This window comes from Miscanthus floridulus, chromosome 11 (assembly GCF_019320115.1).
Source record: "Miscanthus floridulus cultivar M001 chromosome 11, ASM1932011v1, whole genome shotgun sequence".
NCBI lineage: Eukaryota > Viridiplantae > Streptophyta > Magnoliopsida > Poales > Poaceae > Miscanthus > Miscanthus floridulus.
Genome location: NC_089590.1, coordinates 86,457,902 through 86,481,245, shown reverse-complemented (window position 1 = coordinate 86,481,245; position 23,344 = coordinate 86,457,902). Strand labels below are relative to the sequence as shown.

The 23,344-nt window shown below is 45.8% G+C and overlaps 1 protein-coding gene across 1 annotated transcript in view; it reads right to left on the bottom strand.

Annotated features, from left to right (window-relative positions):
* Window positions 1-12,468: 12,468 nt before the first annotated feature.
* The window catches only part of LOC136492351 (uncharacterized), a 24,827-nt gene continuing 13,951 nt past the window's right edge, over window positions 12,469-23,344 (bottom strand). The window contains exon 12 of the mRNA XM_066488400.1: window positions 12,469-12,720. Within this exon, the coding sequence (XP_066344497.1) occupies window positions 12,469-12,720 (252 nt within the window). The remainder of the gene's footprint in view (window positions 12,721-23,344) is intronic.

Genomic DNA, 23,344 nt, shown 5'->3' with positions numbered 1-23,344 from the left:
CCTCGTGCGAGCACTGCTCAGCCGCAGCACGCGCCACCACCGCGCTGGAGCCGCGGTCCAGCTCCGCTCTCCCCACGGCGCGCCTGGCTCGGACTACCACGTCACCGAGCCGCCTCGCCAACCGCAACTACCGCGCACGCAGGCGCGTGCGTGCCACTGCCGTGGTCGTGCCCGAGCAGCAGCGTCCCTTGTTCCACAGCGCCCTGCCGGATGTGACTCGCCCGCTACCATAGCGCCATGGCCGCGCCCGTAGCCATGCCTCTCCCGCCACCGCCGTGCCTTCCTAGCCGGGATTGGTCACCGGTCGGAGCTCCCCTGCCGGTGCTCTGCTTTGGAAGAAGACGAAGGGTATGAATCAAAGTAGATTTTTGTATGGGGGTTCTCGGTGCAAAATACTAGACTCACTCAAATAGTATGTTAGTACCGTGGAATGATTTAGAGGAAGCTCAGGGGCCTAATCGCTTAAACGCCATCGCTATCTGGTCCTGGCCACGTGGGCCGTTTTGTTGAGCTACGGCCTGCCTAGCGTTGGGCCGCCTCACCCTTGCTGCTGGCCGCCTGGGCCTCTGGCCGGCATGCGCCCGCCTTGGGCTGCTTGGTGCCCCGCCTGGGCCTCTGGCCGGTCTGCCCTGCTGGGCCGGTTGTGCGCTCGGTTCGGCCGCGGGCCGCGCACCTCGCCTGTGGGCCGCGCATTTGCCTGGGATGTTGGGCCGGTTTAGGTCCAACGACCCTTTTTCGTTTTGAGGTAATTTTTAAAATAGATTATAAAGTAAACTTGTAAAATTCGTAGAAAATCATAGAAAAATCATAAAAATACCAAACCAGTTTGGTTAGTCTCCTAAAATCATGATCTACCTATTAGTATAGTTGGTTCACATAGTGTGATATTATTCTTGGAAGCTATATAATTAATTTAAGATACTTAATATTGTAAAAATATAAACTTGTAGGGATTTTCGTGGCAAATTGGTAATAACGTTGCATCGGACATCTTTACAATAGGTTCCTAGCAATATTAGCTGCTCACCATAATTTTTGTAGCACTAAAATAATTAGTTGCTAGGTAAATAATAATGGCCTATTGCGAATAAAGAAACATCGTTGGTTTATATAACTAAACTAATTATTGGGAAATAACGCCTTATCCGACAACGTGTATATATAGCCTAAGTATGGTCGTCGTTAGAACTAGCCCGTTAGCTCAAGAGGCGTATGTCGTATTTTAAGAGTCATGATTGCAGTTGATTAATTACATCTTTGCATTGCATCGCATGCATATCATATAGGTACGATGATGGGTCAACAGATCGATCAAAGGGTGATTGGGAATCCGAAGATGGTGTAATGGTATTCTCTCTAGGAGATGATGCAATGGGCTTTCTATCCGGTTGATGGTGGATGATCTGAAGATGCAGATACTAACTTTTGATATATCTTACCCAGACAAGCCCTGGTGCATAACCCCTACTTTCTCCAGTTTAAATTATATATGTGCATTAAGTTTTAAGGAGTTGAATGAAACCCACTTGCATATACATCTTTATTCCTATGAGTCTTACTAGTATGACAGGATCATGTAGAATGCTATGCTATAGGACTCCGGTAGAAGTCGAGTGATTGCCTGTCACTCGCGAGAGATAGGAAATATATTATTGGATTACTATCACTTGGAAAATATGAAAATGGTGGAAAGGAAAATGGTGATCGGGCAGGGATATGGTTTGGGTATTGGTGAGCGTAAGGAGTTGTGTCACCGTGGACATGGGGCATAGTTTGGTTACACTGTTTTTCCTTGTCTGGTCGGTTAAGGACCGATCGTTGCATATGACTCTAGGTAAGTCACAGACTTATTATCCCGAGCACATACTTGTGTATGGGGGCTTGGAAGACTTGTTGCTCTCTTGTCGTGGATCCGACTCTTTCCGGACCGACTGTCAGGGTTTGTTTTTGGTGGAGGAGGTCCTTGCACCACACTGAGTCCGGGACTCAGGGGCGGGGGCTTGGAGTCCTAGTTTGGACAGGGACCTGGACACCCGAGACAGGAGAGTGATGGGTTGGTCCTGCTTGTGCCTGGGTACAAGTGGGGCGTGTGTTTTTGGGGTACCCAGCTGGGGGCATTGATTCACGAATCGCCGGGCTATCCGGTACGGCTTGTCTACGGTTTAGCATCGTAGTAAGAACTGAAAGATGAAAGATGGAAGATGGACAAAGAAAATCTGATTGCTTACCACCTGCTTGAAAGTAGCATAGGTGCTTACATAGAATAGTTAGTTAATGAACCAATGTGGCTATTAATAAAAATCGAACATAAGGACACATGCTTAGTAATGCTTCCTGCAAATGCAATAAACCCACAAGCCAGATAGCCTTGCATATCCTTGGAGTCTTTTCTTTCCTCCTGTTGGGTAAGTCTTGCTGAGTGCATGTGGATTCCTCCTGGTGGGCTCAGAGAGGATTTCCTTTACGCTGCGATCGTAGTCTTTATTTATAACTCTCACTAAATGTTTTTATAAATGAAAATTGATAATCTGTTGTCATAGTCTATATATATCAATACTTCATCATGTCATTAATAGATGTTTATTTCCGCTGTAACTCTGTTCACATGTTTCTATTCCGCTGTTCAATTAAATTGTTTATAACTCTGATAATATGATTTCATTCCGCTGTTATATTAATAAATATTATACTCTAATGTTGTATCAAAAGTGATGTAAGAAATGGTTACGAATGATGTAAGCTTTATTCTCTCATTTGTGATCTTGATGACAAAAATATGGATTTTCGGGTTCTCCTCTGGGGTGTGCCCGATGGAACCGAGTAATTTAGTGTTCTCCCTTGAGTGCTTAGTGTCTAATAGAAGACAAGCACTCCTGTGAGGCATTAAATTAGGCGGTTCTGCCACAAGTGGTATTAGAGCTCAAATGAGAAAATACAGCTTCAAAAACCTTTCCTAAGCTAAAATTTGACAACCTGTTTTTGCAAAAAGTTAGGACGCTTGTATGCGAAGTTATATAAGTAGCCCTATTACTATGGTTATGTATCCAGAATAGATGGCACTCTGCTGACTTAGATAGGATTAATCAAGTTTCTGTAGGTACACTGACTCGAGCATAGTCCAATAGTATCCACTAGTTATAGAAAGAGAACAATGTGCCAAAAATCTAAGAACGGTTGCCCTATATGTTGGCAACAGTGGAAGGACGTATAGGACATGCATTCATGCATATCCTGGTTGTGCATTGTAGCACTCGTATTGCTTGTAGATACGCCCTCCATGTCGTATTGTGCACGAATGAATCGTTCATGTTCTAGAGTTAGGTCTGCACTAGGGCCTTGTGTTTTGCGTTCGCCCGTGGTTCACGCCGGTCGTAACCCAAGTCTCCCCATACCCTTTCTACGCTCTTGTCGGACCCTTGCCCTGCAGTCATACTAGTCAGTAATGGCATCGCACGTCGCTCACCTCGAACGCATGTAATTTGGTTGATCCAGCATAGTGATCTCACGCGGGAACCCTGGTGAACCGCGCTAGGACCACTAAACGCTCTGCCTTTATAAGTAGAGCCTGGCTTAGCCATTGGTCTACCACTCAGCGAATTTTAGCTCGCTTAGCTTTTCCTTTGAGCCAGCTTTTCGCTCAGCCTTCCTTGCAACCACCGCCAGAGATGACAGGAGCCTAGGTTAGTACCTACTGCATGAACATTGAGGGTTTTCCCAGAATCCTACATGCCACCCTACAAAAGCTCGAAGTCAATGATCGCCCCGAGTATGAGGGCCATGAGTATGAGGAGCATGGCACCGAGCGGTGTGAGGTTACCGTCTACATCGGGAAGAGTGAAGAGTTCCCCGACCTCGCTGAAGCCTAGAGTGTGACCATAATCGGGTTTCGCTTCATCGACATCTACTAGGTTGTGGCCCGCAAAGCCTTGCGGTACCTCTGCCAGATCTATGAGGAGCCCATTGCCCGTAACCTCATGCGGTTCTTTCCTCCTTTGGACAAGAATCGGCGGGCAGGGAAGGCTCGCATGGAGGCTTTGCAAGGGCGAGATGCGCATGAGGACAGCCCCACCGTGGTGCACTTGACCATGTACCTGCTCGCTCTAGATGAGCAGTACGATCGTCAAGCCTTGGAACTGGGGGTGTGCCTTTGGCGCGCCGAGGAAGCCGAGATCTTCAACCGGATACTCTAGGTGCAGCTCATCGAAGCGCATGCTAGCGCTGTAGCTACTGAGAGCCGAGAGGCTGCCATGGAGGAAGCCCTAAAGGAGGCCGAAGATCAGCATGTTCATCAGCTGCGGGTGGCCTATCTTGTCACCAGGGCCGAGCGGAGGACGTTGGCTGCTGAAAGGCAGGATGCCCCGATTTTAGAAGGGATCCCTATCCACTCGCCAGAAAGAAGAAGAACAAGTGTTACAGCACCGCCCGCACCTCCACCCTCGGAAGTGTCAGAAGAAGAACCCTTGATTCCTCTCGCTCAGCCATTGCCACGAGAAGATGTAGATTAGTTACCTTGGGATGCTGTACCCATAGTAGTAGTGTTTTTCGTTGTTGTCATCCGTAGTTGTTGAGCCCGTTCGACTGTAGGTGAATGCTGTGTCGTGAACGGGAGCCTAAATGCCTATATGATGTACCCGTATCAGATCGTTGGAACATGCATTCTGTTATTTTGCTGTGTTTATTGCGTTTATCTACCTTAAGTTCGTTAGATGTGCTTAAGTTTTCTTGGGTGATATTAAGTGGGTTACAAGAGAAGTTGACATTCAGATGCCAGCAGATCAGACGTGATTGGATAATATAGGACACTGTATCGGCTAATTGTGGATGTCCCAATAGAACACTTGGATCGCTTTAAAACAAATCCGCCGTTGGATTTGAATTCCTTGTCCCTTGTTGTGAAGGGAACCTTTGTTGCTTGAATTTTTCCTTACAGTACTCCCCTCATTCTGTGGTCTACAACCCCACTGCCTTCATGGTATGTAAGTTGGTAGTAGTTGCCTAGTTAATAGCTTATGATGCCATGACGACACCGAGGGCTCCTTGTGGAATAGCTGCCACATGTGACGCTGCTCGGCATGCGCTGGTATCGAGGTTTTTGACCAAGTACCTTTACCAAGTTACACCGCCGTACTGTTTTGTTTTAAAATTTTTCTCCTTGGAAATGTTCAGGTGTTCAAACGGGAAATCCACAACATGGTGATGTAGAAGTGTTCTCTCAAGGTAAACAAGAGATGGTTTCAGAGAAAGAAAGTATGACATGATCTGGGTTTATAGAAAAGACGGATGTGGTCGAGGAAGGAAAGCAAAAGAAGAGTAGTAAAGGAAGGTTAGCAGTGGATAGTTGGGAGTAATTACAAAAGTCAGAGTGGACGTCTTGCCCCAAGCCCTATGCTTAGTTGACCGCGCTACGCATGCTGGGTCATTTCGCTGCGTGCCCTACAAACGCCGCTGGTGTCGGATCTGTAGCATCCTGTTTTTGCGTGGCCGCGGCATCGTGCAGTGCTCGCTGTCTTTGTGCATTGTGCGCTTCTCCTTTTCCCAGCATCCGGTCAGCTCTTAACTCTCACGCCTTATCTCTCGTACCGAACCCCCCCCCCCCATTTCCCCTTCCCTTTCTTTCTTCTTTTGGTGACACGATCGCCTGCACGCCTGCCTCATCGAGCGGGCCCCCTCTGCCGCTCGCGTAGGAAGCGCACCATGTCTCCGACCTTATCTCCACAGCATGCACCGTCTGTGTACCCCAGCCCCGCCGTATCTGCCATCAGTGTGTTGCTTTCCCCTCTCCATTCGCCTCTATAAATACCCTTAGTCCTTGCTCTTCTTCTTCATCCCCATTCCTCTCGCATTCACAGTAGAGCTACGAAATCTTGTTATCGTTGTGAAGCTAGGTTCGGCAGTTCAAGGTGATAGTGTGATCTGAGAAGAAGGAAGGATCCGATTCATCGAAGAAGTTCAAGTTCCCTTTTTGGGTAGTCAATCTTAGGGTTCACGATGTTTTACTTCTCCGTTGACTGTTTCTGGATCTGTTGGTGCTACGCCATGTTTTGGATAATCATCTTCTTGTTGATTCTCCATTGTCCTCGTCTATCTCGACTTCTAGAGTAGGTCTCGGTTGTACCAAGTTGCTCTTAACCATATATCCCTAGGTCCCGTGCGGTTTTGTATTCAAAGTCGTGTAATCTTTCGTGTAACCCCTGATCTACGAATGTAATCGCGTTTCCCCTTTTCTAGTTCTAGCTTCGAATCTCGGGACGAGATTCTTTTTAAGGGGGGTTGGTTGTAACACCTCGATGTTACGATATTATTTAGTGCCGTGATTTAGGCCTAAGTAAAACTTTTGAAACGAGTTTCTCGATTTTTTTTATTATTTAGGACATACATGAAGCAATAAGCGAATCCTGTATGACTTAGTTTCGTGGACTCAAATACATGCTCAAGTTAAATTACGCCGTATGTAGGGATATTCAGGACTGTCCGATAACGATGCTATCGAACGATTTGATCTTTAAGATTTAGCATGACGAGCAACTGTTATAATAGAATAAAAGTCCGTAATAAATAGAATGAGATATATATATATACATATATAGACTCACGGGTCTAGCTTTATATGCATGAACGGTGATGAGAGTTTCCCGGTGGTGGAAATCTGTCCTCTGTACAAGTTGACCTCGCTCTCTCTCACGCGTCTGCCTTCCGTATCTCCTTGGCTTGGCCTCTGCCTGCCCCTATCTGCTCCTGTCTTCTCCGGTCATGTCTCTGTCTTTTGTTGCTGGTCATTGCACCACTTTCCCTCTGCCACTGCTATCTCTTGCCATCCTTCTTTGCTCTCCTTTTTCTTCTACCAGGCCAGCAGTCGAAGCCGTCCTTACCAACCGAGCATCTTGTTTTTCTTCCCTCCTTAGTTCCTGCCTCGCGCCCGCAGTCGCTGCGCCCTCCTTGCCGTGCCAGAAGCCCTAGGTGCCGTCGTTGGCCCGTCCCGTGCTGCTGCTGCCCTGAGTCCCCATGGCTCCTACCATGCTAGCACCAAGCTGCTCACCTTCCATTCCATCTCCCAGCATCTGCGCCATGCCATCATCTGCGTGGCCTGCCTGCTGCCAGTGGCCGGTGTTGCGCCCCTAGCCACACCGTCCGGTGCTAGGCCTCCCTCGTGCGAGCGCTGCTCGACCGCAGCACGCACTGCCACCGCGCTAGAGCGTGGTCTAGCTCCGCTCTCCCCATGGCGCACCTGGCTTGGACTACCACATCACCGAGCCACCTCGCCAGCCGCAACTACCGTGCACACAGGCACGCGCGTGCCACTGCCGTGGCCGTGCCCGAGCAGCAGCGTCCCTTGTTCCGCAGCGCCCGACCGGATGTGACTCGCCCGCTGCCACAGTGCCATGGCCGCGCCCGCAGCCATGCCTCTCCCACCATCGCCGTGCCTTCCTGGCTGGGATTGGTCGTTGGCCGGAGCTCCCCTACCGGTGCTCTGCTTTGGAAGAAGACGAAGGGTACGAATCCAAGTAGATTTTTGTACGGGGGTTCTCGGTGCAAAATACTAGACTCACTCAAATAGTACGTTAGTACCGCAGAATGATTTAGAGGAAGCTCAGGGGCCTAATCACTTAAATGCCGTCGCTATCTGGTCCTGGCCGCGTGGGCCATTTTGCTGGGCTACGACCTGCCTGGCGTTGGGCCGCATCGCCCTTGCTGCTGGCCGCCTGGGCCTCTGGTCGGCATGCGCTCGCCTTGGGCTGCTTGGTGCCCCGCCTGGGCCTTTGGCCGGTCTGCCCTGCTGGGCCGGTTACGCGCTTGGTTGGGCCGCTGGCCACGCGCCTCGCCTGTGGGCCGCGCATTCGCCTGGGATGCTGGGCCGGTTTAGGTCCAACGGCCCTTTTTCATTTTGAGGTAATTTCTAAAATAGATTATAAAGTAAACTTGTAAAATTCGTAGAAAATCATAGAAAATCATAAAAATGCCAAACCAGTTTTGTTAGTCTCCTAAAATCATGATCTACCTATTAGTATAGTTGGTTCACATAGTGTGATATTATTCTTGGAAGCTATATAATTAATTTAAGATACTTAATGTTGTAAAATATAAACTTGTAGGGATTTCTGTGGTAAATTAGTAATAGCGTTGGATCGGACATCTTTACAGTAGGTTCCTAGCAATATTAGCTGCTCACCATAATTTTTGTAGCTCTAAAATAATTAGTTGCTAGGTAAATAATAATGGCCTATTGCGAATAAAGAAACACCGTTGGTTTATATAACTAAACTAATTGTTGGGAAATAACGCCTTATCCAACAACGTGTATATGTAGCCTAAGTATGGTCGTCGTTAGAACTAGCCCGTTAGCTCGAGATGCGTATGTCATATTTTATGAGTCACGATTGCAGTTGATTAATTACATCTTTGCATTGCATCGCATGCATATCATATAGGTATGATGATGGGTCAACGGATCGATCGAAGGGTGATTGGGAATCCGAAGATGATGTAATGGTATTCTCTCCAGGAGATGATGCAATGGGCTTTCTATCTAGTTGATGGTGGATGATCTGAAGATGCAGATACTAACTTTTGATATATCTTACCCAGGCAAGCCCCGGTGCATAACCCCTACTTTCTCCAGTTTAAATTATATATGTGCATTAAGTTTTAAGGAGTTGAATGAAACCCACTTGCATATACATCTTTATTCCTATGAGTCTTACTAGTATGACAGGATCATGTAGAATGCTATGCTATAGGACTCCGGTAGAAGTCGAGTGATTGCCTGTCACTCGCGAGAGATAGGAGATATATTATTGGATTACTATCACTTGGAAAATATGAAAATGGTGGAAAGGAAAACGGTGACCGGGCAGGGATATGGTTTGGGTATTGGTGAGTGTAAGGAGTTGTGTCGCCGTGGACATGGGGCATAACTTGGTTACACTGTTTTTCTCTATCTGGTCAGTTAAGGACCGATCGTTGCATATGACTCTAGGCAGGTCATAGACTTATTATCCCGAGCACATACTTGTGTATGGGCGCTTGAAAGACTTGTTGCTCTCTTGTCGCGGATCCGGCTCTTTCCGGACCGACTGTCAGGGTTTGTTTTTGGTGGAGGAGGTCCTTGCACCGCACTGAGTCCGGGACTCAGGGGTGGGGGCTTGGAGTCCCAGTTTGGACGGGGACCTAGACACCTAAGAGAGGAGAGTGATGGGTTGGTCCTGCTTGTGCCTGGGATACAAGTGGGGCGTGTGTTTTCGGGGTACCTAGCTGGGGGCATTGATTCGCGAATTGCCGAGCTATCCGGTACGGCTTGTCTATGGTTTAGCATCGTAGTAAGAACTAGAAGATGAAACATGGAAGATGGACAAAGAAAATCTAATTGCTTACCACCTGCTTGAAAGTAGCACAGGTGCTTACATAGAATGGTTAGTTAATGAACCAATGCGGCTATTAATAAAAATCGAACATAAGGACGCACGCTTAGTAATGCTTCCTGCAAATGCAATAAACCCACAAGCCAGATAGCCTTGCATATCCTTAAAGTCTTTTCTTTCCTCTTGTCGGGTAAGTCTTGCTGAGTACAATTGAGTACTCAGGGTTTTATTCTCCCTGTTGCAGGTAATAGGTGGAGGCTTGAGTTGACCTTTGCATGTGGATTCCTCCTGGTGGGCTCAGAGAGGATTTCCTTTATGCTGCGATCGTAGTCTTTATTTATAACTCTCACTAAATGTTTTTATAAATGAAAATTGATAATCTGTTGTCATAGTCTATATATATCAATACTTCATCATGTCATTAATAGATGTTTATTTCCGCTGTAACTCTGTTCACATGTTTCTATTCCACTGTTCAATTAAATTATTTATAACTCTGATAATATGATTTCATTCCGCTGTTATATTAATAAATATTATACTCTGATGTTGTATCAAAAGTAATGTAAGAAATGGTCACGAATGATGTAAGCTTTATTCTATCATTTGTGATCCTGATGGCAAAAATGTGGATTTTTGGGTTCTCCCCTGGGGTGTGCCCGACGGAACTGAGTAATTTATTGTTCTCCCTTGAGTGCTTAGTGTCTAATGGAAGACAAGCACTCCTGTGAGGCATTAAATTAGGCGGTTCTGCCATAGGTTTTTATGGGGTTGGCCTAGGTGGTCACCGCCACCCCTAGGGCGGTGCCACCGCCACCACTGTTGTTGGAATTCGACCATTGGGAGGGGCACCATCGTGTTCGGTGACAGGCACCGTCGTGTCCGGTGCCCTCACAGAAACCAACAGCTTTGCTCCAACGACTCTATTTGGCTTGGAGGCTATAAATAGAGGTGGATCTCAGGCTGGTTGCTGAGCAGCCTTAAGCCTTGGTGGCTTTGTGTAGGTGTGCTTGGGAGCCCTCTAACTCACTTGTGCTTACAAAAGTGCGATCTGGTTGTGAGTGAGTGTGATTCTAGTGTTTTACATCGTGAGGTTGCTTCGAGTGGCACTAGGTGATCGAGTTGCAAGCCGGTGGTGCTTGTTACTCTTGGAGGTTGCCACCACCTAGACGGCTTGGTGTCTTGTGACTCCGTTGAACCATGCAAGAAGATTGTGCGGTGCTCTAGAGGAGGATTTATGAGGGGGATTGTGCTCACCCCGTGGGATTGTGAAGAGCAACTCTAGTTGAGCGTGTCATTGAGCTACCCTCATTTTCGGGGTATGTTCTTGCAGTGCCCGATGTACGGACTTGCTGGGTGATGCCAATTAGCCGTCGAACCACCAAGTGAGCGGTCGACACAACAGGGACATAGCTTGGTGGCAACCAAGTGAACCTCAGGAGAAAATCGTCGTGTCAACATTGTTTTCATCATCTTCTTGGTGGTTTGCATTCCTCGAAACACAAGCTTATATTTTTATTTCATACATTGTGCTTGTGTAGTTGCTCTTGTAATTAGTTTGCTTGTGTAGCTTGCTAATTACCTTCTTGCTTGTGTAGCATAGAAGTAGCTCCCTTCTATGGCTAATTTAATTTTAGTAACCTTGTTAGTCACATTGCTTAGTTTGTGTAGCTAAGTAATTTGAGCTCTCTAATTTAGTTTGTGTAGCCTTGTTATTGAGCATTGCTAGTGAGCTTAGGAGCTTTGTGCTTTTGCTTACTAGAATTGTGTAGGAGCTCCCCCGTTGCTTGAAGTACTAGTACATAAGTTTGTGTGATCTTGCTCCAAAATTATTTAGGTGAGCTCTAGCTACCCTGGCACCTTTATTGCCTAATTAGGATCTTGATAAGGTGCTTGTGAACTTAGGTAGAGTGGTATAATCTTGGCTAGACCGATAGTTTTAATTCCACATTTGTTTTGGTTAGCCGGCGTGATTAGATTTTAGAAAGGACTATTCACCCCCTCTAGTCCACCATCTCGACCCTACACCCTCGTAGCCCGTGGCCGCTCGGGCAGGACGTGGCCGACCACCGCCGCCGTGCCCCCGTCCCTGCCACCCTCGTCACCCCCTTCCCTCCTCCTTCGCACTATCCGACAGCGAGGGCGGCCCGCCACCGCTTGCCGGAGGTCCCGCCTACCGGTGGGCCACTGGCCCCAGCGCCCCCTGACCCATCGGCACCCCACTCCTCTACGCCCCTAGCGCCTCCGGTACCTACAACAAGGTAAATTTTTTAAAGTTAAATTAGTTAGTCTAGTTTAGGTAATTTAGTTAGTAATTTATTTAGAATATTTAGCAAATTTAGTTAGCAAATTTAATTAAATAGGTAGGTAGATAGATACTTATTTATTTAGTTATATTATAGACTTAGGAATATATTTATGTAGCTTATTTAGTTAGATTAGATTGTTAGAGAGATAGGCAGTTAGATACTTATTTGTATAGGTAGATAGTTAGGTAATTTAGTTAGCAAATGTAGTTAGATATTGTGGTTAATCATCTTATAATAATGTATCCCTAATAACTTGGTTGTGTGCATACCAACTAGATGGACAACGTAGTCATCCTGTATCATGGAGGAAGTGTGGAGGAAGATGATTTTGGGAATGTCCATTTTGTTGGAATGCAAAGGGTGCCAGTGATATTTGATGATGGGCATTATTTTGTAAGTTGTTTGCTAGGGCTCGTGATGAGCTTAAATGCAATTCAAATGAAGAAGCCATCTTAGTTGGGGGTACTTCACCGTGGCAGGTCAGGAACAATTTTTAGACGGTTGGTCCCAATTGCATCAGAGACTCAATGTGACAAATATGTCAAAACTGTCATGAAGAACGAGTTTCAATGTTTGGATTTGGTTGTGCGGAAGTTGTCCAATGATCCCACCTCTCATGGGTATTCATCCCCTAATGGTCATTCACCCCCTCGTGGGTTCTTGCCAGAACCAAAGAATCCGGCACCTTCTGAGCCTCCGTTACCCAACCGCGAGGTCGATGTGGAAGATGTGGTTGTGGTGCCCGATACTCAATCCACCCCGAATGAGGTTGGAACATGTGTCAATGATGTTGCTTCTTGTCCTTAGGAGATCCCTTTGACCCAGATCCTCAGGGCATCAGGATTCTCCTCTATCGCTGCTTTCGCTCGGTGCGCATGCTCAAGCTTCTTCTCCCTACACGCAACAACACGCCTCCTTTCCTCCTCTTCCTTGTGCTCCTTTTCTGCAGCCTCCTCTCTGCGTCTCCTATCGATCATCTTCGTGTCCTCTGCCTCCCAACGCAACAGTTTCTGCATCCACTCCTTGTCTTTCGGTTTGATATCAGTGTCGACCCACTGCTCAAAATCACAAAGCGGTAGAGGGGTATACAATACATGCAAATGTTACACAACAAATAATTCATGCATGATTTCATATGAAACAAAATAATTATTACACAGCATCAGTTTCTCACCATCTTGTTAATGCAGCGCTAACGAAGTGTAGGCTGAAACATAAAATTGGAACACATCCAATACCTCTGCCTATACGTGTCCTCTTTATCGGACTTGGCCACCTTGCAAGGATCACCGCAAAGGAAATGGATCGAAGTCATTTCCAGTCATTCAGCCATAACTACAATTGAAATAATTTTGTTCTATGAACCAAAGGCAATGAGCATTAAACCATAAACCTAGGGTTTTCCATTTACTACACATCAATGAAACAATAATATAACAAGATGCGCTGAGGTTACCTTGATTTATTAGCTTTTCCACGCCTTGGCATCCTAAGATTGCATATTACAAATATTAATAATCGCTTCAAAACCCTAGTAATGACGTACCTACGGCTACAAAATACACCAAACATAGAACAAATCAATGCGTAAAAAATAAGGAGGGGAGAGGTGATACCTTGCTCTTGAAGATCTATGGATCAAATCAAAGTTTTCAAGGTGCAAATAGTCAATTTAAGAGATTGGACAGGTTGGGGAGAGAAAGAACACGAGAGGGAAGGGGAACAAATGAAACAAGCCTCGGATAGGGAAAGACGGCCTCGATAGGGAACAAATGTATGGTGCCGAGCTCAGTGCCACAGATCTTGACGTCGAGGTGTGTGCCACGTAAGCACCAGATCGTCGTCCACGCAAAATAGGGCCAGACACCTCGGCGCCGTGAGTCATGGCGTCGAGACGTGTAACCTCAACGCCGTAAATCACGGCGCTGACCCACAGGGTTTCAAGTTGAGTTTACGTCGTCCAGGGTCTAAACGAGGGCTAAATTACAAAAAAAAAAAAAGGTTCACACGGTGAAACCAGGGAATCGAATTGATCCTTATAATAAAACTCTTGTAACATTAGGTTCCTTATACACCTGTCATGAAACTCTTGTAAGCTAGTAACCCAGCAAACTCATACTTTGCTCTCTATATTATTATTATAATAATAAAGCAAGGCGAACCGTCCAAAGTAGCGGCGCACTCGACCAGTTTTGTGGCTCACCAGTCACCACTCATGTGTTGCCTCTGGTTGGGGTTGTCAGGATCATCATCAGGTGGCGCTTCCACGTTCCACCCGCGATGAGCTTCCGTTGCTAGCACCAGCGATACGGGAGCATGTTTTTAAAATTTACATTTTAAATCATCATTCAGAAAGTTTTCTCTTGCAAGGCACCGTTTAAAGAGTTATTTGAGTAAAAATCACTTTGTATATCTTTGTATCCTCATGAGGATTTTTTTTAATCTTGTGCACACTCTAGAAAACCATCGTTGTTCTCCATCTTCAGCTAGCGAGAAATCCAGAATTGGTGATGTCTAATTTGGAGATCCAATTAAAGAGACTATTGGAGGGTATTTTTCAACAAACTCTCTACTTTTATGAATTACGAAAGATATAAAGAGTCTCTTAAAGCTGTTTTAAGGATGACTTGTTAGGATCGATGACATCAGAGTTAAAGGAAGGGGCACACGCGTTACACTCCCTTTGGAATGTAAGATTATCAAAACATAGAAATAGACAAAATGTCAGTATTAAAGTTGAATGAAACTTACAATAATCCTATAGGAATTCAAAATACATGAAAAGTTTATATTGTGGCCTTTGAATACAACACAAAAATATATGAATTCCAAGAGAGAGAGACATAAAGAAAAGTTACCATGAGGTTTAATCCTATGCTAGTTTTCCTCCGAAATTCCTATGGTTTTACACATCGCATGGAAATCCAAAGGGAATTCATAGTGTTTAATAATTTATCAAAGGGACATATATGAAAATTTTCTTTAGGATTGATATCCTTCAAAATTCATATGATTTTTCTTTCTTCTAAAAGGGGCCTTAATATATTTTTTCCTAAAAGCATAGTCGAAGTTAGAGAAGTTTGAGCCAAAACAAACTATACTATGTATTTGAAAATGTAGTTATGTACTAACTTTATACACATACAAAACTTATAACATTTGGGACAAACAAATGAATGTTGCCACTGTCTCAAAAAATTAAAATTCTAGTTTTATCAACAATCAAACTATTTTAAGCTCAATCAAGTTTAAAAAGCACCAATATTTATATCACCAAATAAATATCATTAGACTGATCTTGCCGAGGTGTGTGCCACGTAAGCGCCAGATCATCGTTCACGCAAAATAGGGCCAGACACCTCGGCGCCGTGAGTCATGGCGTCGAGACGTGTAACCTCGACGCCGTGAATCAACCCACAGGGTTTAAAGTTGAGTTTACGTCCTCCAGGGTCTAAACGAGGGCTAAATTACAAAAAAAAAATTAGGTTCACACGGTGAAACCAGGGAATCAAATTGATCCTGAATGAAGAAGTAAAATAAAGCCCACACTTATTTACCAAGACTGCACTTCTGCGAACGTGCACCATCGTCGCCGCATCCTAATTCAGTCAGACTCAGGCCAGATGGCGCGTGCTTAATTTGATTGAAGCAGGCGAGTCATGGCGAAAGCGCAAATCTTCAGTGAGAAGGGACGGCATGCAGGTTCCGTTCTCTTTCTGAATTCTCATCATCAGCGAGCAGCCCAAATCGCGTGTGCAGCTCGATCCGACATGCAGGGAGTCAAACTCGCACGTCCTTCTGTATGCTGGCGACCGGATTCGTTCCACTTTTTTATTCCAAAAATAAAAGTTTCAAGGCGATGCTCAGATCTGGAGTGCCAAGCTTTTCCGAATTCCGCATTGGTTCTTGCATGCTTTCCTCTGAATAATAATTATGGGATTCAATACTAGTACTCCAAGGCAGTCACAGATCTTCATGAGAGAACAAAAAAAAAAGAAAAGCTTTCTGAATTCCTACGAGGAGAGCAAATCTAGAGTGATCTGGCGTGCTGCACGCTGAAACTGTAAAAAATTTCTCTATTGGATCCAGGCTCTCGATGGCGACGCGTCGAAAATCTCGAGTGCAAAGGCATTCCAAACCCCGATGTCAGCCGCCGTGGATTCCAGGTTCGATCAACGGGTTTTTTCTCCATCTCTTCTTCCACATGGTGCCTGCGGGACCAAAATCTCCTCTTTGATTTCAATTTCAAGAGCTGCAGGTCTGAATGTTTTCACCGCGAGAAAAAGGTGTGGCCAATTGCCAAGCAACATCTTTCGTGAAGCATGGACGACGTAACTGGACCGTGTAAACCGACCAAAGTCAAAACCAGGGAAAATCTTTTTCAGTTCTCGGCGTCGAGTTAACGGCTGTTTTGCTTCCAAAAGCCAAACAAAACAGAGAGCCGATTTTCAGCGGATCATGTTCGCTTGGTCATAAACGATCGTAAATTTTCAGCTAGAACAGTATTTTTCTCTCACACCAAATCAGCCAGCAGTAATAATTCACGATCGTATACGATCGTTTCAGCCCCAGCCGAACAGGCTAATGATTAAAAGGAGGACAAGAGAGAGCAGTGGATCTGGAAAGAAAAGAAAAAGGAAAAAAAAACTCTGACACGGACAGCCAGTCTCGATCAGTAGCTAGCCAGGTGAGACCGCTAGGAGCGTCTAGCAGCCTTGCTAATAGTACTAGCTGATGCTGATCCAGCCGGCTGTGGCTCTGAGAGTGTCGAGGCGTGCGCGTGGGGATCTCCCTATCATCAGCCGTGTTTCAAGTCCTTGGCAAGTGCAGGCCGGGATAATTGACATTGACCTGGGCGCGTGCGGACCATCCAGCAGAAAGGGTTGACCTGACCCCTTGACAACGGCCGGCAATGGAGGTTGGAGCCAGTCACAGTCAGGCAGGCAAACAACGGCGCAACGCGAGGCTAGGCTATGGGACAAGACAAGACGATGCCTCTGCCTTGGGATCTGGGAACGATCCGACAGTTTAGCCCTTGTTTACATCGTGAAAAGTTTTCGCGAAAAGTGCTACAGTACCCGTCACATCGAATCTTGCGGTATGTGTATGAAGCATTAAATATAGACGAAAATAAAAACTAATTATACAGTTTAGTTGGAAATTGCGAGGCGAACGTTTTGAGCCTAATTAGTCCATGATTGAACACTAATTGCCAAATAAAAACGAAAGTGCTACAGTAGCCAAATTTCACGCTTTTCATGAACTAAACAAGGGCTTATATGTCCTTCGCTGGGCTCAGGCACAGGCACTGAAGAAAATGAGTCTGCCCCGGTTTGTGGCTCCAACTGAAACTGAAAGATGGTCGCCGTCCCACGAACGCACAAGTGGAGAGAGTTTGATGTTGCGTGAGAGACTGTGAGTGTGTGCAGCTCATATAAAGACGCTCGATGAAAATGGGCCAGAGTGGTCCAAACATGAGAAAATTCCGTACTCGATTAGAATGTGGGTTGTGGTTCTTCATATTCATAGGACTAGGCTATACTCTGAATTAGTCTGATGCGACGTTTTCTTGTTGCGGCGAAGAAGCTACGAACCGAGAGAGTTATTAGTTTTGATCAGACTTTCAGGCTTCAGCTGCTTGCCAAACCACCGTCTCGGAATGGGCCGGGACGGCCATAGCCCATACGTGGGGGATGCCATATGGGCCACGAAGTCCTCTGGTTACGGCCCATATACCATAGCACAGGGATGCCATTATGGTCCATGAAGTCCCTCTGGTTACGGCCCATAGCCCATAGGTGGGGGATGCCATATGAGCCATGAAGTCCTCTGGTTCGTGTTGGGCTGGGCCGAGCCTTCGTTTCGTTGTCGTTGCGTCCATCTCATCATCTGCTTCTGGCCGGCGGCGTGTACGGAATCATAGGATTAGGGTCTTGATTGGGGTTAGGAATCAGTATTCGGCACTGTAGTACTTTTGTTTGTATTTGATAATTATTGTCCAATCATGGCCTAACTAGGCTCAAAAGATTCGTCTCGTAATTTACAATCAAACTGTGTAATTAGTTATTTTTTTATCTACATTTAATACTTTATGTATGTGTCAAAGATTCGATGTCATGGAGAGAACGTGAAAAAATTTAGAATCTAAACGAGGCCTAGGTGTTGTTCGTTGTCGTTGCGTACGGCGCGGCTCGTTTGGCGTACGGAATCGTCTTGTTTTCTTTATCCCCTTGAGCTGTTCAAGACTCTAGGGTCTGTTTGGTTCATCTCTGCTGGCGTGTGCTGCAATTAATATAAGGTGATCCTGGTTGGTCATGAAAAGGTGCTACGAAATCTGTTATATTATAAATTTATAATAATAATAAAAAAGGCCCCGGCCTGGGCCGGGTGCTCCGAAATTAATCCTTCCTGGTTGGGGCAAGCAAAGCTTGCACCGTGGAGAACTGGAGACACTAGCACGGGATAGTGGGCGTCATGTCGCTTTGTTTGTTTTTCTGCTGCCTGTTGGTGGTGAGTGGCCTCATCTGTAGCTATGAATGCATGGTGGGTGTAACTACAAAACTAGCAGTAGTGTTCTGTGGTTCAAGATGCCGGTGCCTTCGCGGAAATAAAAATGCGTTTCCAAGCAGAACGGCTTGCTAGCTACCTATAGGCAAAGATACATGACGATCCACGTACATACATATATAATAGGAGCACCGTACGTATAGTTGTTGTCGACCAGAGAGTCTAGGGAGGTCCCCCGATCACCAAACTCCAACTTCTAGTCCTCCACGGTTCCGGTTCATATTTCCTATACCAGGTCTCGCGTCTCGCATTCGGAGCGCCCCCGCCGCCCGCCTCCACCTCCCCTCCTTCCCTCCACTGGCTTATCGCCTGAGGCTGAAGAAGCAGGGTCCATCGCTTTTAATAAGTTTTTTTTTTTAGTAGATCGAGTCCTTAGATTTAGAGTTTCTTCATGCTAAGTTTCTTAGGTTCTGAGGATTTATCTCCTTCTACTCCTCTCCGGTGATAGTGAGAGGGCAGGATGGAATAGTTTTCTCATGAGGGCGATAGCTACGGCGTCAGCATCCTCACCGATATGACATGCAGATTTTTATTTCCGGACGGAGACATCAAGACAGAGATGTTGTCGCCGCCATGCAATAATTTTCTCCGGTCTCTTCTCCGTTTGATCGTGGTTAGATCTGGCCACGATGAAGGACTATGGAGATTAAGTTTTAGATCGGTCTTCCTCATTCTTCGGTGGTAGAAAGAAGTTTCTCAACTCCGCCTACATAAATGTTGGCCGTCGTTCTTTGGGCATCTGTTCTCAGGCCTTTTGCCGTGTGTTTGTCTGTGTGGTCATCCATACTGTAAAGCGTCGTACATGTTTAGTTTTGAGATCTGGAGCTATTCGTAGTGTGGGTATAATTTAGATGAAAATCAATTTATGAATATTTGTGTAATCCAGAGTGCTTGTAATATGTACCTTGCTATTATCTAATATAATTATTCATTCGTCGAAAAAAAAATCCCGATCGCATGCACCTGGCTGTAGTCTACGCAAGGCGCAAGTTGATTATTATCCTGCTCGTGCTGTCGCGCACCCCGTTCGGCTGGCAGAATCTTGGCTGAAACTGGCTGAAAAATATTGTTCTGGCTGAATTGTTGTGAGAGAAAAATATTGTTCCAGCTAAAAAAACAAGCCGAACAAGTCGGTTTCTGGGTAAGCCGAACCTCTGCTCAGACTCTAGAGCAAGTTGTTGTGCACATGGTTAGTTAGGTCAGCTACGCTGGGTATGCATGCTCTGTGAGGCCGGGGTGTCCACAGCGAGTGTTCATGTGTGTGAGACTACTCTCTCAATCCCAAAATACATTAACTCCAAACTAGGATGCCTATAAATTAAACCATCTTAACTTTAAACCAATTTTTTTAGCCAAAAACAACATTTGTGACCCCAGATAGGTAGGTTATGAAAACATATTCTTTTTATGATGTACTCCCTCCGCCACCGAAAAAAGGGTCATTCTAGGATGGAGCGCAGCTACCAAGGCTAGAGCAAAAAGACCGCCATACCCCTATTCTAACAATCTCGGCTCTCTTGTGCTCCTCTTCCCCATCGAGACCCGTGCCTCCTTCTTCGACGTCCAGCTGCTCCATCTCTGCCACCGCACCAGGCCACGCCACCACGTCAGCTTTGACGCCGATTCGCCCCTCCAGCAGCGCCTGCGCCACGCCTGGATCTCCATCGCACCGGCTTGGATCTCGGCCGCCACATCCTGGATCTCCGCCGCAGTGGCCGGTGCCGGAGAAGAAGAGGAGGGCGAGCGCAGCCTCCACGCCAGTGGAGGAGGAGAAGAGGGGCTAGGCCGGCTCTGCGTCGGTGGAGAAGAAGGGCCCGGGTGCTGGCCTCCACACCATTGGAGAAAAGGTAGGCGTTGGCCATCGCGTCCACGGAGGAGAAGAGGAGGGCAGGCGTCGGCCTTTGCGCATCAATGAAGAAAACGCCAGTAGCTGGCGGTGCAGTGCGAGAGGAGAGGCGAGAGGCGAGCGAGGAAAGGTGAGGCAGGGAGAGTGTAGGCCTGCTGCCTCGATTCGAGATAAAGTAGTGGGGCTACATCTAAAACAACTATTTTTTTGGGACACATTTCAAACTCTAGAACGACTGTTTTTTTATAGAGGAAGTATCTAATCTAATGATACTAATTTAATGTTTTAAATATTCTTTTTTTATAATTTTAGTTAAACTTAAAATAATTTAACTCTGGGCCCAACTTTAAAGCTCGTCTAGTTTTGGAAAGGAGCGAGTATTAGTTGGAGTTAGCTCATTGCCTCGACCAAATTGTCTCGGTGAGCATGAATAGAGTGCGGAGCGTACCAAAGTTGCTTTGAGAAAGTGTGTTGCGGAGTGCCCGCTAGCTAAGGCTTTTCAGGCTAGTTTTTATTTTCTTCTAGAAAACAATCAACACTTGTTTTGTTTTAATCTCTAAATAAACAAAAAACTGTGGCGACCTTTTTGTACCAACAGTTCGAAAGAAAAGAGCCTACTGGCGCTAGCCCTTCGAGATGGGGTAGGGTAGGTGAGTGGCGTGGACTCCACATCAGGCTAGTACGACACGATGCCTCCGATCGATCGATCCTCCGCGTTTCAACAGGGCACGCAAAGATCTCGTGGTTATGGATTCACACGTCGAACCTTCTCTCAGGTCTTGTTTAGTTCCACGAAATTTAGAAATTTGACTACGGTAGTATTTTTATTTTTATTTAACAATTAGTGTTCAATCATAGACTAATTATGCTTAAAACGTTCGTCTCGTGATTTCTCATCAAACTGTATAATTAGTTTTTTTTCGTCTATATTTAATGTTCCATACATGTATCGTAAGATTCAATGTGATGGCTACTGTATCACTTTCTAGAAAATTTTTTTTGGAACTAAACAAATCCTCAACTTGTATCCACCAGCGTGCTGTTTTGTCTTTGACGTGTGTGTGCTCGTTCATAATCGCAAGCTACAGGTTCCTTATGAATTATGGCCTTGTTTGGTTTGCTGAATTTTGATTAAAATTGACTAAAAAATACCATTCTGATTGAATTATTGTGAGAGAAAAATACTATTCCAACCAAAAAAACCCTAACAAATCAAATATGAGATAAGTCGAACGTGCCTGTACCCTCGATGACACCCCTTGCTGTCCTAGTACAGTAGTACGGATTGGTACACACTATGTACCCAGTAGACAGCAGCAATCGGTCGATTAATGCTGGGCCCGGTACATTTACGTGTTGCACCAATAAATATCAGTGTACGGAAACACGAGTGAATGAGAGGATTGAGGACACTGCTTCCATCCAAATACGGTTGAATTAGAGCTCATCTCGTCTGTGCTCATCTCGTCTTGTTTGGCTGGCTGATTTAGCGTGAGAAAAAAACTATTCATTGATTAAAAAAATATTATTTATAAGCCAAACAAGCCTAAATGAATAGGACGTCTCCGTTCCCTCCCTCTCGGACTCCTCTCAATTACTCCCTATCCATTCATCCACCTATGGAAGGGGATAACAGTATATGCATATGGATATATCAAGGATAAGGCTTGGTTTTATTTGCATAAAGCTATCTTTTGACACATACAGGGTTTCATTTTATAAATACATTTGCGAAAATCATCTATTTTCCGTATATATAAGAGTAATTCTAAAAAGAGGTATGTCACAATTTTAAGTGCTGCTAAACATTCTGTTCCCACAACATATGGCCGGTAACCATTTATTTCTAAAATCACATATACACTCATGTTTTCACTCATCCTAACCAATCTAGTTGTTGAAACCAAACCATAACCCGTCCGAGACCACGTACACGGTTATCCGAATAAATTTTACACACTGCAGAGGTTGTACATGTAACACCCTCGGTGTTATACAGTGAATCACTTGCTAAAACATGTCATGAGCATTATACTTAAGTGATATTGCATGTCGTGTGATGGATAGGTAAAGCATTGTAATTTAACGAAAAGTTAATTCACGATTTATAAAGTTAGCAAGTAGAGATGTTAACTAATTTTTATTGAACAAAAATGTTATAAAATATATATGTGACACCTTAATAAAGTTTGAAGTATACATTTTTGTAGAAGATAGTGTAACTTTTATTTTAACAAGATAATAACGCTAGCTAACATTTTTAATAGCTTGGAAATCGAATTTGAAGCAAATCCAACTCAAGACTTAGTCAATTTCTTAAGTTTGAAAACAGATTGACAAAGCTATATTTGGTAATTTATTCTATAAAAATTGAGTTTAGGAGTGGTGTCGTTCTTTAGCTCTGTTGATAGCCTAAGGTGCCCTCTTTAGAGTAGTGAAGGTGGTTTGGGGATTGGATCAACTGTGTAGTTGTTTCGAACGCTTTAAAATCCATGCACAGTGTGTTCTCGGGTTGTTTTTCTCGGCTAGACGCGATCACCATGCCGAGCGGCCTCGACGTCGTGGCGCTCGGTGCGCGCAAGCGTGCACGTGGCCGCGGGCTAGTCGGCCGGAGCTGCCCGCGCTCTGGCCGCATCACTGGTAGACTCGGGCTACCGCCGCGCGAGCCGTGGCTGCCCGACTTGCCACATCGCGCTACCCACGCCTGCTGCCATTGTCGCACGTTGCTGTTGCCCTCCGTGCCGCGCCACGACAGCACCGCTGCCGTCGTATCGCTATGCTACGCCACTGGCCCGCCTGGACGCTACATGCTCGAGGCCGAACCGCCGTCACCATGCCATTTATGGCACTACGGCACATGGGCCACGCTGACCTCGAGCGCGTGTCGTCGGCTAGTGCCGGCCGTGGTCGCTCCGGTCGCGTCAACCGTGTCCTGCCAAGCAAGCACAGGCCGAGCCTTGATTGCGTCTCTGTCTCCCGCCCCTCCCCTGTCCTCTTCTTTGCTGCCGCCGTCAAGCCGCGATAGCCCGCCTACTTGCGAGAAGCCAACCCCCATCAATTCCATGTGCCTACGCCTGCGCTCTCACATCCTCTCGCTGCCCGCCCCCACCCAGACTTGAACCGTGCAAGGCCAAGCTGACAGAGAGTGATATTGAGATGTTGAGGCTTATCTTTCCCGGCCGCCATGATCCAAGAGTTCATGAGTTCAGTGATCTTGCTCATTCCGATCAGGCATGTGCAGAAAGATGTGATGATGAGCTTCTAGA